A 15,095-nucleotide genomic window follows, 5' to 3' on the forward strand; every position below is an offset into this window, starting at 1 on the left:
TCCTCGCCAGGTTACCCGGTAGGTGCGGCCGTCGAGGTAGGACGAGAGAGAGAGCAGAGCCTGAGACACCAAGTTCCTGAAGGGAGGAAATAAGGATCCGGTGATTAAATGTGTCAAATGCAGCAGAGAGGTCCAGAAGGATGAGGACAGAGGAGAGAGAGGCGGCTCTAGCAGTGTGGAGTTGCTCTGAGACAGCAAGGAGAGCAGTCTCTGTGGAGCGGCCTGCCTTGAAACCTGACTGGTGGGGGTCAAGGAGGTTGTTACAGTGGAGATAAGAGGAGAGTTGATTAAAGATAGCACGTTCAAGGGTTTTGGACAAAAAGGGAAGAAGAGAGACTGGTCTGTAGTTGTTTTCTTCAGAAGGGTTGAGGGTAGGTTTCTTCAGGAGAGGGTTGACTCTTGCCTCCTTCAGAGAATTGGGAAAACAGCCAGATAACAGAGCATTGTTGATGAGACAGGTGAGGAAAGAAGGAGGTCAGGAGCGATAGATTGTAGAAGATGTGATGGAATGGGGTCAAGAGGGCAGGTGGTCGGACGGGCAGAGGTTACTAGGGTAAGAATTTGGTTAGGAGAGAGGGCGGTGAAAGAGGAAAGTGAGGGCGAAAGAGGTGAGGTCGGTGGGACGCGAGAAGTAGGAGGTGGGTTTGAGAAGGAGGAGCGTAATGTCAGCTATTTTCTTGGTGAAGTAGTTGACAAAGTCTCCCGGAAGAAGGGTGGAGGGGGGAGGAGGGGTAGGGGGTTCGAGGAGATTGGAGAAGATCGAGAAGAGTTTTTTGGGGTTAGAGAATGAGGATTCGATTTTGGACTGGTAGAAAGAGCTTTTGGCAGCAGAGATAGAAGCAGAAAACGAGGAGAGAAGAGATTGAAATTCAAGCAGGTCGTCAGGTCGTTTATATTTACGCCATCTCCTTTCCGATGCTCTCATGGTGGCTCTCATGGCACGGACCGGTTGAGACAGCCACGGAGCCGGAGGGGATTTGCCAGTCCGTCGGGTCGTAAGAGGGCAGAGAGTCTAGAGAGGAGGAAAGAGTTGAGAGGAGAGTCTCTGCAGCAGCGTTCGGATGCAAGAGTGAGAAGGAATCAGTTGAAGGGAGGGCTGATAGAACAGAGGATGCCAGCGAGGAGGGAGAGAGGGAGCGAATATTGCGACGAGCCGGTATAGAGTTAGTCAATGAGGGAGGTTTGTTAGTTATAGAGAGTGGAAGGGAGTAAGAGATGAAGAAGTGATCAGACACATGAAGTGGAGTTACAGAGAGGTTAGTGGTAGAGCAGTTTCTAGTAAAGATGTAGTCAAGGTGATTGCCGGCTTTGTGAGTAGGAGGAGAGGGACTGAGTGACAGAGCGAAGGAAGAAAGTAGGTGTAAGAGGTCAGGTGACTTCTCTGTCTGGATGTTGAAGTCACCCAGGAGGATGAGCGGAGGTCCATTTTCGGGGAAATTAGACAGGAGAATGTCCAGTTCTTCCAAGAAATGACCTAAGGAGCCTGGCGGACGGTAGAGGACAATGATGGTTAATTGTACCGGGTGAGTGATTGTTACAGCATGGAATTCAAAGGACAATGGGGTGGCTGGTGGTAGAGGGTAGAGAGAAAAGCTCCATTTGGGTGAAATGAGTAGACCTGTGCCACCACCCCTACCAGTGGGCCTGGGAGTGTGGCTGAAGGAGAAGGCGGAGGAGAGAGCGGCTGGGGTGGATGTGTTCTCGGGTGTGATCCAGGTCTCGGTCAGAGCGAGGAAGTCGAGTGACTGCTGGATAGCAAAGCCGGAGATGAAGTCAGCCTTGCGAGTCGCTGACTGGCAGTTCCAGAGACCTCCTGTGACGAGGTGCTGGACGTGTGAGGAGCGGGTGGGATAGGAGAGAGAGGAGAGGTTACGATAGAGAGCAGATCTAGCCCGAGGCCTGTAGTATCTGCGGGAAGAGATTCGAACAGGCACGGGTGAAGGGGTCAAACACATTATTAAAAATAGCAGAAGAAGGCGCCGCATTCAGCCGCCCCGAAGACTGCCACGAAAGACTCCCTTGTCTTTGTTCTGCTCGTCTACGCGCTGCGAGGATAAGCTAACGCTTCCCACGATTTCTAGTTAAATACTCCCTCGTTAGTGGAAGTCGGCTGCGGCTGCGCTGGTCGCTCCCCCGTCGTTTAGGAGACAAAAGGTCGATCGGCCTCGACAGAAACTCCTCAAAATGCAAAGCACCAATAGCTTGACACCCTAATCAGTGAACAAACACCATGTGGTGTTTTGACAAAATGAGAGTTTAAGGATACAAGTCTTATTTGCTTCAGAAAACAAGGCAAAAACTTAGATCAGGTCAAAACCTAGCAGAGTTAGGAGGGCACACTGGCAGTTAACTTAATAGTAGAATCTAGAACACAAACTGGCACTAAAAAGACTGAAAGAGCTTGAGCAAACTAGCAACCAAGATGACTTCAAACAAAGAGAACTGGTCGTGAGACGACAAAAACTAAAGCAAATCAGCAATCAAATTAACTTAAGACACTAGAATCAACAACAAATTTAGCAGACTAGCTTGGTTTAAAGAAAGAGATACTTAGTCCGATTTCAGGTCGCCTGGATGTCTGGTGGCCTTGTAGAAGAGATGCACACTTTTATGATTTCTTAATGATTTGCAGTATTGTTGTATTGAACATTTTTTAGTCTGGGACGAACAACGGATTTCATGAGGTATAAAAAGTGGTTTAATAACAATAATAGTTAAGATACAGTAGACTTCTCAATTGAGGGTCCCTGAGCTTTCACAGTCCAGTTTGTTTCAGCCCGACGACCAGGAACTAAGGGCAAACCCGAGTTTTATACATTTCAACATGTAGGCAGTCCGTCCCCTCACAGCCGAGCACCATGGCCTCAGATTTGGAGGTGTTAAGCCTCATCCCTGCCGCTTCCAACTCTGCTGCAAATCGCCTAAATGAATGCTGGAGGTCAACAGGACCACATCATGTGCAAATCAAAGACTCTTTACGCACGTTCCTGTTTGTGGAGTGGTCAGAAGACTAGAATAAATAAATACAAGTGCAGTCCAATTACCATTTTACAACCGTTTTCACAGGTTGGGGGATTCTGCTGAGCACTATCAAATGACACTGTCAATTTCATTTTGAAAGGGGGGAATTTTTAAGGGAAAAATCAATGTTTTTTTTATAAGGAGATGAGTAGGGTAAGGTCATCCGGAAGCTAAAAACTACTTATACACATTAATAAGTTGGCATCCAGCCAATGATGAGTGTGTGTTCACATTCTGATCATTCACAATGTACAGGACATTTGTGAGGGAGCTGGAGAACTGTGCAGACAAACCAGAGCTGGTGGGAACTTGTTTTCTGAAGAGGGTGAGTACTGTCGTGGCAGGATTGTACCTTCCACAGGTCTTTATTTTTTGTTTACACTTTCGTTCTTTTAATACATGAAGTACTTTTTTACTTTGTTTGTACTTTTACTTTGGATTATTTATACAGTGTATATATTTTTTCTTTGGTGCGTTTTGTATCTGGTCCTTTGTGTTTGATTCATTTCCATATTCAGGGAGGACTTCCTTTCATTTTTAGGTGGACTGTCCTCCCACAAAAATTAACCGTCCAAATTTGATGTGCCGACGGAATAACTTTTGCTCCTGGGTGTAAAAGGAACGCAGCTCAGTGCTAGCACATGATTCAACGAACTGAAGTTGTTTGGTTGTCAGTGCAGGTGAACAGAGATTGAACTCAAGGCAGACAGACAACGAAGCAGTATTCATTTTTTGAAAAAATAAATGCTGTCATTTTCTTTGAAGTGATCAAGAGTCCCAAAGCAGTTGGTCTGGCAGACTAGAAACAGGCAGGCTGAATGAGAGGTATTAGACAGGCAGCCAGACACTGCATAGCGATGGTCCAGGGAGTAAGAGAGGAAGGTACGTGGTCTGGGGGAAGGGAGCAGGCGGTAAATACAATAAACAAACTGTAAGGTTCATGTTTGTCGCTGGTTTAATGTCATGTCTGCATCATACAACAATTGTTTGGTGACCAAAAATATATTCCAGAGCCAAACTATGATACCCCACAAAGAGTTGGATGGACTTACATTGACTTAAAGCATCTGCATTGGTTTGCATGGTCCATCGACTTTAAAGTTTAAATTGCGCAATTATCAAAAGAATACACAAAGCCAAAGATACAAACCATTTCAGTTTGAAATGTTCTGAGTGCTGCTACCCACTGAAGGCCTTCTACATTGTGTTCCCCCACATTAGGAAACAACCGCCTTTGTCGCTCTCTTATAAGACTACTTCATATCAGATCAAGTCTTTTGGTTTGTATGACCTACCATTCAACATCACAATTGCTACTGTATAATGAGCAGCAGTTACAGTGTGTTTCCTTTGACTCAGAAAAGCAAATGACGAAAAGGCATATTTTGTTAGACTAATTACCCACGGTTTAATGAACGGGGAAGTGAGGTTGACTGGCAAGTGATGTGCCGAATTAACAGGCTTTGTTTTCCAGAAACAGTCAGACCGCTTTTCACTCATTACATGTCATTTAGATGACGTTTTTATCCAAAGCGACTTACAATAAGTGCATTTCAACCATAAGGACACAAACCAAGGAGAACAAGAAAGTGCAATTTCATCAAATAAGCCGATATACAACTTGCTATAGATAAGAGCCGTTATAAGTACAATTGAAGTGCTACAACTTGTTAGTCTTTTAGTGGAGGTAGAGTCTGAAGAGGTGTGTTTTTAGTCTGAAGATGTGAAGGCTCTCTGTGGTCTTGATGTCTTCAGAGAGCTCGTTCAACCATTTAGGAGCAGGACAGCAAAGAGTGGAGATCTAGTCCAGTGTTTTGCTCTCAGTGAGGAGACCTGCAGGAGAGAGTTACAGTAGTCCAGGAGGGAGATGACAAGAGCCTGAATCAGTACCTGCGCTGCCTTCTGAGTGAGAAGAGGACGTGTTCTCCTGATGTGGTAGAGCGTGTATCTACAGGATCGTGTTGTCAGTGACGTTGGGAGTCAGGGAGAGTTGGCTGTCGAGTGTCACGCCGAGGTTCCTAGCAGTCAAAGTGGGCGTTAACACGGAGTTGCCAAAGTTAACCATCAGGTCCTGCGTAAGAGAATCTTTTCCTGGAAAGAGAAGTAGTTCAGTCTTGTCGGGGTTGATTTTCAGATGGTGGGCGGATCCACTGAGAGATGTCAGTCAGACAGGCAGAGATCCGTGCCGCCAGCTGGGTGTCCGAGGGAGGGAAGGAGAGAATTAGAGAGAGAGAGAGAAGAGGAGGGGGACACTCAGACATGTCTTTGTGTTTTCAGAAGGAAGAGCTGCAGGTGTATGAGAAGTACTGTCAGAACAAACCCCGCTCTGAAGTCCTCTGGAGACAGTGTGGAGACAGCCTCTTTTTTCAGGTAACACACACTGAACAACCTGACCATAGAATTTAAATTTCCTGCATCATCAGTGTTTCAATTCATTTTATTTTGTATAGCCCAAAATTGCAAATTACAAATTAGCCTCAGAGGGCTTTACAGTCTGTACACATGCAGCATCCTCTGTTCGAAACCCTCCCATCGGCACAGGAAAAACTCCCCAAACAATGAGAATCCTTCCATGGGGAAAAAAGGGAAGAAACCTTAGGGAGAATGTCCAGGGATGGACAGACTACAATGGATGTCATGTGTACAGAATGAACAATGTAAAAGATGTACAATACATTCAAATTCCTATAACAGAAATGATTCAAATAACTGCGAGTAGTGAGCCAGGTGTACGGCAAGACCACTGCAGCGACAACAACCGGCGACTGTGGGTGAGTGGGGAGCACGGTCGTCCTCCAATCAGAGGGGTTGTCGGTTCGATCCCAGGCCCGGCTAACCTGCATGTCGTTGTGTCCTTGGGCAAGACACTTAACCCAACATTGCTCCTGTAGCTGCGACTACAGTGTGTGAATGGTAGTTACTGATGGCAGGTGTCACTGTGTATGGTTCTCCTGTCATCAGTGTATGAATGGGTGTGAATGGGTGAATGATGTCATGTAGTGTTAAAGCGCTTTGAGTGGTCAGAAGACTAGAAAAGCGCTATACAAGTACAGGCCATTTACCATTTACCATTTACAACCATCAGATAGCACCATCATCCACAGAAGCATGTGGGGAGGGAGAGCACAAAGACTAGGAGAGGGTAATGTTGGTTTATGATACGGAACCACAATCTACGGAGACCTGCGAGGCGAGAAAGCACAAAAAACTCTGGGGAAGAATCTGAATTAGTCATGTGCATTAATAAAAGTGGATTATTGTAGAACGAGAGCGTGAGAGAGGAGCTCGGTGTGTCCTAAGAAGTCCCCCGGCAGTCTAAGCCTACAGCAGCTTAACTAAGGGCTGGTCTGGGTTAACCTGAGCCAGCCCTAACTATAGGCACAATCAAAGAGGAAAGTTTTAAGCTTTATCTTAAAAGAGCTGACCGAATCTGCCCCCCGGACTGAAAGTGGAACCTGGTCCCACAAAAGAGGAGCTTGATGACTGAAGGCTCTGGCCCCCAGCCTACTTTTTAAAAACTCTAGAAACAAGTAACCCAGCATCTATGGAGCGCAGCTGCCTTGTAGGGCAATACGGGGTTACAAGCTCTTAAGATAAGACGGTGCCTCACCAGCAAGTGCCTTGTAGGTGAGGAGAAGTACCTTAAACACGTGCTGCAGCATTCTGAATCAACTAGAGAAGAGATTTACATGAGCAGCCTGATAACAAAGAATTACAGTAATCCAGTCTAGCAGTAACAAACGCATGGACTAATCTTTCTGCATCACTTTGAGACAGAAAGTTCCTGATTTTTGATATATTCTGCACATGAAAAAAGGCAGTCCTCTTTGTATGTATATAAGTATATCTTCTTATATGTATATCTTCTTCATATGAGAGTTAAAGGACATATCCTCGTTGAAGAGACGTCCAAGATTCTTCACAGTACTGCTGGGTACAATTCCATCCAGAGAAACTGTTTGTATGTGAAGATTTCCAAGAGATTCTTGAAGTCTATCAAGCTGGTCGGTCTCTTCTGGCTTGATTGACGTGTTTCTGTCCATTTTCTGCAACATAATAGCACAGATTGTGTTTATACATGAGCATTAGGGCTCTCAGAATTGGTCAAAAATTACGTTTGAATATTCGCTTTAGAAAAACACAGATATTTGAATATCTGGTTTCGCATTAAGCGCGTCAATAACAGGACAAATTAATACAACGAGACATAACTACTTGTATAGGTAATTTATTTAAGTTTAAATCGATTTAACAACATATTACCTACACAAAAATAAGTAAATTAACTAACGGCCAAGACCACAGATCTCTCTCTCTCTCCCGCACCGTCTCGCTCTCTGCGCAAAGCGGTTTAAATGAACAACAACAATAAACAAATGGGTTAGGGTTAGGGTTAGGGTTAAATGCTGAGTGCTGAGTTTTGTGCAAGCAATATATGGTCGCAATTCTTTTCCCAAATACGCCGGGCTTCATTCAGTGATTGAAACAGAGTTTTACGTATCGACATTGAACGCTCCGAGCGAGCTGTGCTGTAAACACATATGGCATAAAACAGCAAATAATGAAACCAGTGCATGAAGCTGTTGTAGCTCTGGTCTATTTTATTCATGTAATATAGTCAGTACAGGCGCGCGCCCACCCGCAAAGCAGACAGTCGTGCCTCTGCCGCTGTTGTTGTTGTTTTTTTTACATTGAAATATTAATTTTCACATTCGAATAGTTGTTTTTAACAACTATCCAAATATATATTTGAATATAGAATATTCATTGACAGCCCTAATCAGCATGTGCTGTAGATTTAACACAAAGTCCTGATGGACAATGGTTTGTATTTGTGACAACAGGAATGCCAGAAGAAACTGGACCACAAACTGTCTCTGGATGCCTACCTGCTGAAGCCTGTGCAGAGGATCACCAAATACCAACTCATGCTCAAGGTGACCAACTCACAGCCTTACCACACGCTTGTAGTGAACTGACGATTGCTTCCATGGATTTTGTTAGAGGAGCTTCTTTGATTTGGCTAAAAGATCTCATTAAAAATTATCCAAATTTTGTTTGACTAATATTTCAGTACATTAATAACATAGCATTTAGTTAAGCCTGCTGCATCCAATCCAGTTAAACACATCTACTGCTTCCACATTGCGTGTAGAGATCCAAGTTCCGAAAGAGGGACATGACCTGCAACAGAGCTCCCAAAGATGGAATCGAACATATTCTGTTGCATGCACTGCAACTATTTGAATACAGAGACCCTTCAGAAAAAGAACATTTTGAAATGATAAATTTAGTTTAATATAAATATGAAACCGATTTGTTAACGGTCCTTTTTTATGGATATGCGGACTGAAGGTAACACAAGAGGAAATGAGAAAGGTGCTCTGTGAAGACAGCTGTGTCCCATCACGCACCACACAGCTGAACTCACAAAAGGATCAGGCCAGATCAGGCCAGTACAGGCCAGTACGGTTGTTTGGCGTCAGAGACGCCAAACAACCGTACTCAGAGAGGCTCCAACAGCAGTTCTCTGCTATCGACTCTACATCAGTCTGGAAAGGCCTCGCAATGATTTCCAACTACAAGCCCAAAGCCCCCCACTCCATGAACGACCCCCGCCTGGCCGAACTATTTCTACTGCCGCTTTGACAGACAAACGAGCAGTCCGGAACTCATCCACAGCTTTCACACACCCCAGTCTCCCCCTCCCAGCACAATAGGGGCCCATGCCCCCCAACGACCCCCCACACCCTCCATCACATTGACGCCTCTCTCTATTCCGGAGAGAGACGTCAATAGGCTATTTAAATCACAGAACTCTCAAAACGCAGCTGGCCCACACACCCTTCAGTTTCTCCCTCCGTCCAAAATCATTGTGCTGATCAGTTGTCTCCGGTGTTTACCAACATCTTTAACACCTCATTAGAGACTAAAATGTGCCAGCCTGCCTCAAGGCCTCCTCCATCATCCCCGTCCCCCCAAAAAACAAGGATCACAGGACTTACTGATTACAGGCCCTACCTTTAACCAACTCTCCTCCTATCTCCACCGTAACAACCTCCTTGACCTTCACCACTCCTTGCTGTCTCAGAGCAACTGCTAGAGCCGCCTCTCTCCTCTGTCCACATACTTCTGGACATTTCTGCTGCATTGGACGCAGTAAACCACCAGATCCTTATTTCCTCCATTCGGGAACTTGGTGTCTCAGGCTCTGCTCTCTCCCGTCTCTCATTCTACCTTGACGGCCACACTTACCAGGTAACTTGGAGAGGATCTGTGTCAAAACCTTGTCCTCTTACTACTGGAGTTCCTCTAGGTTCAGTTCTGGGTCCCCTCCTCTTTTCTCTCTACACCCAGTGGTGTAGTCTATATTTTTGTAGTGAGTATACTCCCCTGCGCCCCCCCCCTCCCGGATTCCGGCTGGCTGTCCAGTGCGGCCCCCCAGGAAAAGATTCTCCAATCCAGGACTTGACGGTTAACTTTGTCAACTCCGTGTTAACGCCCACTTTGACTGCTAGGAACCTCGGCGCGACACTGGACAGCCAATTCTCCCTGACTCCCAACATCACTGCACCAACACAATCCTGTAGATACACGCTCTACAACATCAGGAGAATACGTCTTCTCACTCAGAAGGAAGCGCAGGTACTGATTCAGGCTCTTGTCATCTCCCTCCTGGACTACTGTAATTCTCTCCTGCAGGTCTCCCTGCTACCACCATTCCACCTCTGCAGCTCATCCAGAATGCAGCAGCTCCACTGGTCTTTAACCTTCCTAAGTTCTCCCTCACTCCTCCACTCCTCCGTTCTCTTCACTGGTACCGGTGGCTGCCCACATCCAGTTCTAAACATTGGTACTCAGTTCAAAACATTGGTACTATGAATGAATCGGGTCCAGTCTACATCCATGACATGGTCAAACCCAAGGGCGAACCATGGTTTAGACATTGGTTTTGCCTTGCGACCACGGAGCTGCGGACCTCCCGCCCTCCAAAGGCTGCGACAAGCTGCCCCTCTTAAGAGGGAACGACGTGCTTCACCGTGTGGTCCATTGCGGACCACCTGAAGCACGAAAACTGCAATAGATGAGGTTGATACCAATTATTCCCTAACCTCTGTCGTTTTCTTTCTACGGTTGGCAGACCAGGGCTGACCAGGGACACGTTAACACCGTCCCAGTTAGCACCATCAGCTAACTTGAGGATACTGACTTAGTGTTGGTTAGATACTGTTATTGTCATAACCATTACAGGGCTACATTTGTTTGAGCAAACCTTTCACAGCTAGCAAGGTGTTCTCACCGAAGACTGACTGATGCGGTACTATTTGACTAGGTCAACAGTAATTGCTGTACATTTGTTTGCAAGTCTGAACACCGCGCTGTCTGTCAAAGACTGACTGACACGGTACTGGTTGACTAACCCTAACAGTAACATGCTGTACGGTTCCACAGTAGCAGACTGCTCCTGCTCAAGCTACTGGTCGGACACTAGTAACACTGCGGCCGGGCTCCACAGAAGCAGAGTATTCCCGTTGGACGTTAACATCCGTAGCAATTTCCTAGTGAAGAGAGTGCCCTCGCTCCCCTCCCCCTGAGCTGGTTTTGCTTTCTTTGGGCTTGTTCCCCACAGTAGCGGAGTGCTCCCACTCAGGCTGACTGGTGGGACGCCGATATCTACAGAGATCCCCCAGTAAAGAGTGTCCTCACCACTTAGTAAGTAAGACCACTTAGACAACCTCTGACTGGCAAGCGTCGCCCCCCCACCAATCCAGAGGCCGGGTGGCCAGGAGATGATGTCTCTGGGCCGGCCGGCGGTCTTCTGTCCCAGCAGCAGATCAGCTACTGGGCCTACTACCAGTTCAGGGTGCTCCCATTCGGACACTCCCCCTCTCCACAGCTGTTTACAAGGCTTACTGACCTTTGGCCTAATTCCTCTGCTTGAGTAATACGAGGTAGGTACTTGTAATCCTTTTGACTCTGTTGATATAAGTCTCCCAGTGTGAAGCACTGCCTCTGGCGGTCAGAAAGTTACCATATGTAACTACGGTTCTATGAATCCTACCAAAGATGATGATGGTGCACTTCTACACGGCCATCATCGAGTCCATCCTCTGCTGCTCCATCACTGTCTGGTACGCTGCAGCCAAGGACAAGGGCAGGCTGCTGGTGGCCGAAAAATACAGATGACATGGCTTCAGTGCCCTAACACATATCGCCTGGATTTACTACTGATATTGTCAGTCGTTATCCTTTTATAACCCTTTGTTTTTTCTTTATCTGACCCCTTCCTGTCTTCCAGGAGATGTTAAAGTGCAGTAAGGGTGAGGGCACGGTTGAGTTGGAGGAGGCTTTATCCACCATGCTGGACATCATCAAGTCTGTCAACGACTCTATGCACCAGATAGCCATCACTGGCTTTGAGGTCAGTGAGTATAATTCATTCATCATCATCATCATCATCATCATCACCATCATGATCATCATCATCATCATCACCATTATCATTTGTAAATAAGAACAAAGGTGATCAATGAGCATAAATCCCTTCCCTTATCCCAAATGAATTGATCAACATTACAATTTATTTAGTATGTTCAGTCAGTGCAGATATCAACCATTCAAAGGGTTTCTGGTGAAGTCAGTTCCCTGTGTCCATCTCAACAGTGGACCATTGATTGATTGATCCCTCGGGCCCAGCTCTCTTTTTTACAACGGTGCGATAAAGCAAGTGAAATACGTTGTGTCAGTTAATCTGTTTTTGCAGGCTGGATGAAGAAGTAAAAAATCCTTTGTGGTTTAGGGGCCGAGACCTCAACAAAAGTTGCTTCCACGTGAAGGCTGTATGGTCAGAAAAGCTTGAGGCAAAACTGCAACATGGCATTAACATGTACCAGAAGACAAAAATCAAGCATCCAACCAAAAGTCTTCCCTGAAATTGTGCAGCACAATCATTCTGTGAAATTTCAAACTGAAATTTGCTGAAAGGCACCACCAGTCAGTATTTACTCGCGCCCGCTAAAGGGTCCCTGCCGGCCACTTAAATCCATTGCTCAGTCTCTCTCCGCAGCTCCAACAAATATGGCTAAACATCTGAGTCCCCCAAAACACTATGTATCCCTGTCAAAAAATGTTTATTCGATAGTTTCAAAGTGTCAACGAACTACATTTATCAACAATGAACGGACGTCCACATCAAAAGTGGCAAATGTATTTAAGCTATCCGTGACTTCCTGTATAGGAGTCAAATGAATTGGATGTTAAAAATACTGATTAGGAGTATCATAATCTTTCAAACAACTGCTGAGCTGCATAAGATCTAAAGTCCAAATACTAATACCAAAATACAATACCAAAAATAGACAATGCCTGTTACAAGGTGTGGTTCAGGTTGTACACGAGTGCGTGGAAGTGCTAAGTCAATTTTACAATCATTGACACGATTTTCAGAACCTTGCTGTCGTTTTTCAAAACCCTTCACTTGTATCACCGGCTCTCCAATGTTCAAAACATTGCATTGTGCAATCATATCTTGAAAGAAACCTTTCACTTGTTGGTTCAAACAACGGATTTATCATGAAATTCCACAGGAACATCAACACAATTCAGATCACCCACACAAAAGATACCCATAGTTTCATTATTTGGTTGTTTGTATCAATATCATTCAATATTGCTGTACAAAATAGATGATCCAGGTTTCATTATTGTATTAAACCTAAATACATGCCTGTAAAAGTACTACTGTAGTAGAATCATTGAACAAAGTTGGACTTTTATGAAAAACAATAAAATCACAACATAGGTTTATTTGAATCGAAGCCAAAATAGAGTAATTGCTGTAGTTGCGAAACATGAAGAAAAAAACTCTGTTCCTTACCTGGGAGGGGAAAAAAAGGTTTGATCACCACACATCTACATTTCATCAACCCGGTCTTGTGGATTTGGCCACAGGTTCTCATCCACATCACAATGGATGTTTTCATTAGCCAAACACCGTGAAAAAAAAATCTTTGGGCAATGTTTTATCCAGGCCTGACCCTGGTCTGCCATGATGTCGTTGCATGCTTCATCCACGGCCTGGAGAAGGGTCACTTGTTCCTGAGGGCACCTGTCGTACACCATCCACCTCCATAATTCCTCAGTCAGGTTAAGGAAAGGAGAGTATGGGAAAAGGAGAGTATGGGAAAAAATACAGGCTGATAAATTGTGCATGGCCCTGAAACCATGCTTGCACCATTTGAGCATGGTGGAACCTGACATTGTCACACACAATGACATCACACCATCAGCTCTACAGACCTGATCTAGCTCATCAAGGAAGGTTACAAGGAGAGCTGCATTATATGAGACAAAGCGAGCCATCATCTTCAGACATAGCTGCACACATGGTGATGTTGGCCCCACGTTGTCCAGGTACTTGGTTTCCCACTGGGCAATGAAATTCTCCTCTTTGTCTTCCAAATATATGAATGCGTGATGGTTGTTATCAGCATCCAGCGCCATTACCCTCTTCAAAAACTTTTTGGAAAGAGAATTACAGATTACAATGACGTAGAATCTTTGCTGAATTGTTCACAACAGCCATCTGAAAACAGAACCTACTCCTCACTTGCTTCACACAGTCTGCGGTCCTTTCAAATGGCCCACGGTATAGTTGTGTTACAGACACCTGGTGCCTTTTTAGCCCATTTCTGGCCTGAACCAAATCAACCACAGCCCGCTCATGTTGGTCTGTCAGAATTCTGCCTTTCCCTCCCGTGTCTGGCCTAGTCTCAATTCTGCAGGAACGATAACAGTAGAAACTGAACATTTGCACTGTTATTGCATATCCATTTCTTACTGTTCATATTGCGTATCTTTTTCTTACTGTACATATATATTTATTCACTTATTACACTTTACATATGCACATACTCTGCACTTTTTGCTACTTTGCACTTCTGGTTGGATGTTAAACTGCATTTCGTTGCCTCAGTACTTGTACCCTGTGCAATGACAATAAAGTTGAATCTAATCTAATCTTAATACATTTAGTCACATCACCCACTCTGTGGTACAGTTGATATGCAGGATAGAGTCATTTGACAAATGAGACGAGCCTAATGTTCAGTCCATGCTGAAGACTTACCGATTCTCATTGCAGAATGTTGTGATGATTGAGGTCACGGTTGATCTCCTGAGGTTTGGTTGCATCATCGTAGCTGCCCCGGTCATTGGCATGCCACGATTTATGACATAATCTACAATCGTGGCATGGATTTCATTTGACACCCTTTGATGTTGCTTTCTTGGTCCGAGGCCTCGTCCTCTACCACGTTCCCCCACACCTCTCAGAAGGGGTGCTTGTCCCCTGCCAACCTGTTTTCCTTGTCTTCCACCTCTGTTGTGACCTGGATCTCCTGCCGGCTGTTTTGGTATGTTGTTGTAGGTGGCTACTGGCTACCACTCTGTGCTTTATATGCTCATACCACAATGTGAAATCAATCCTTAGTAACAAGTTGGTAGAATTGGACAAGTAATTACAAGGCCTGCAGCATGGTGTGAAAAAGTGGTACATGGGACCGTAGAAACCGTGTCTGATAGAGACTGATAATCAAATATTCCATCCACAGATAATGTAGTCCAATTGGTTTATGTTCCACGCTAATTGGTGTAAATGGATCTCATTATTTTGAAACCGCATGATCTAAACAGTATTGTTTGTCAGTATCCATAAAACTACGCACTAAGGCTTATGCAGCAAATACTTCTCATTTTAAGATGTTGTATCAATTTATAGTTGGATCATTGTAATGAAATGAATGAACAATAATTTCAACCGTAACGTAGGAATTGCATTTTGAAATCGTTGCACTTTGATGTTACATTGAGTCATATTGAACAGTTGATTTTAGTTCAATGAACAAATTGTTTTTGTGTTTTGTATCCAAGCAATTGAAAAAAAGTGTTCGAGTTCTGAAAACGTCAGCTTTGTATCAGGAGTTTTGAAAAATTCCATCAAGGTTCTGAAATTAGCGGCAAAGTTACTGTAAAAAACTGTAAATATACAAAGGTGGATTTGTGCATTCCAGCGT

The 15,095-nt window shown here is 44.8% G+C and overlaps 1 protein-coding gene across 14 annotated transcripts in view; it reads left to right on the forward strand.

The window, feature by feature from the left end:
* The window catches only part of mcf2l2 (MCF.2 cell line derived transforming sequence-like 2), a 113,773-nt gene that overhangs the window by 68,712 nt on the left and 29,966 nt on the right, over positions 1-15,095 (forward strand). For all 14 annotated transcript variants that reach the window (XM_040183357.2, XM_078107532.1, XM_078107538.1 and 11 more), the window contains 4 exons: positions 3,277-3,346; positions 5,299-5,391; positions 7,866-7,958; positions 11,321-11,443. In XM_040183357.2, coding sequence (XP_040039291.1) covers positions 3,277-3,346; positions 5,299-5,391; positions 7,866-7,958; positions 11,321-11,443 — 379 coding nt within the window. The remainder of the gene's footprint in view (positions 1-3,276; positions 3,347-5,298; positions 5,392-7,865; positions 7,959-11,320; positions 11,444-15,095) is intronic.

This window comes from Gasterosteus aculeatus, chromosome 8 (assembly GCF_964276395.1).
Source record: "Gasterosteus aculeatus chromosome 8, fGasAcu3.hap1.1, whole genome shotgun sequence".
NCBI lineage: Eukaryota > Metazoa > Chordata > Actinopteri > Perciformes > Gasterosteidae > Gasterosteus > Gasterosteus aculeatus.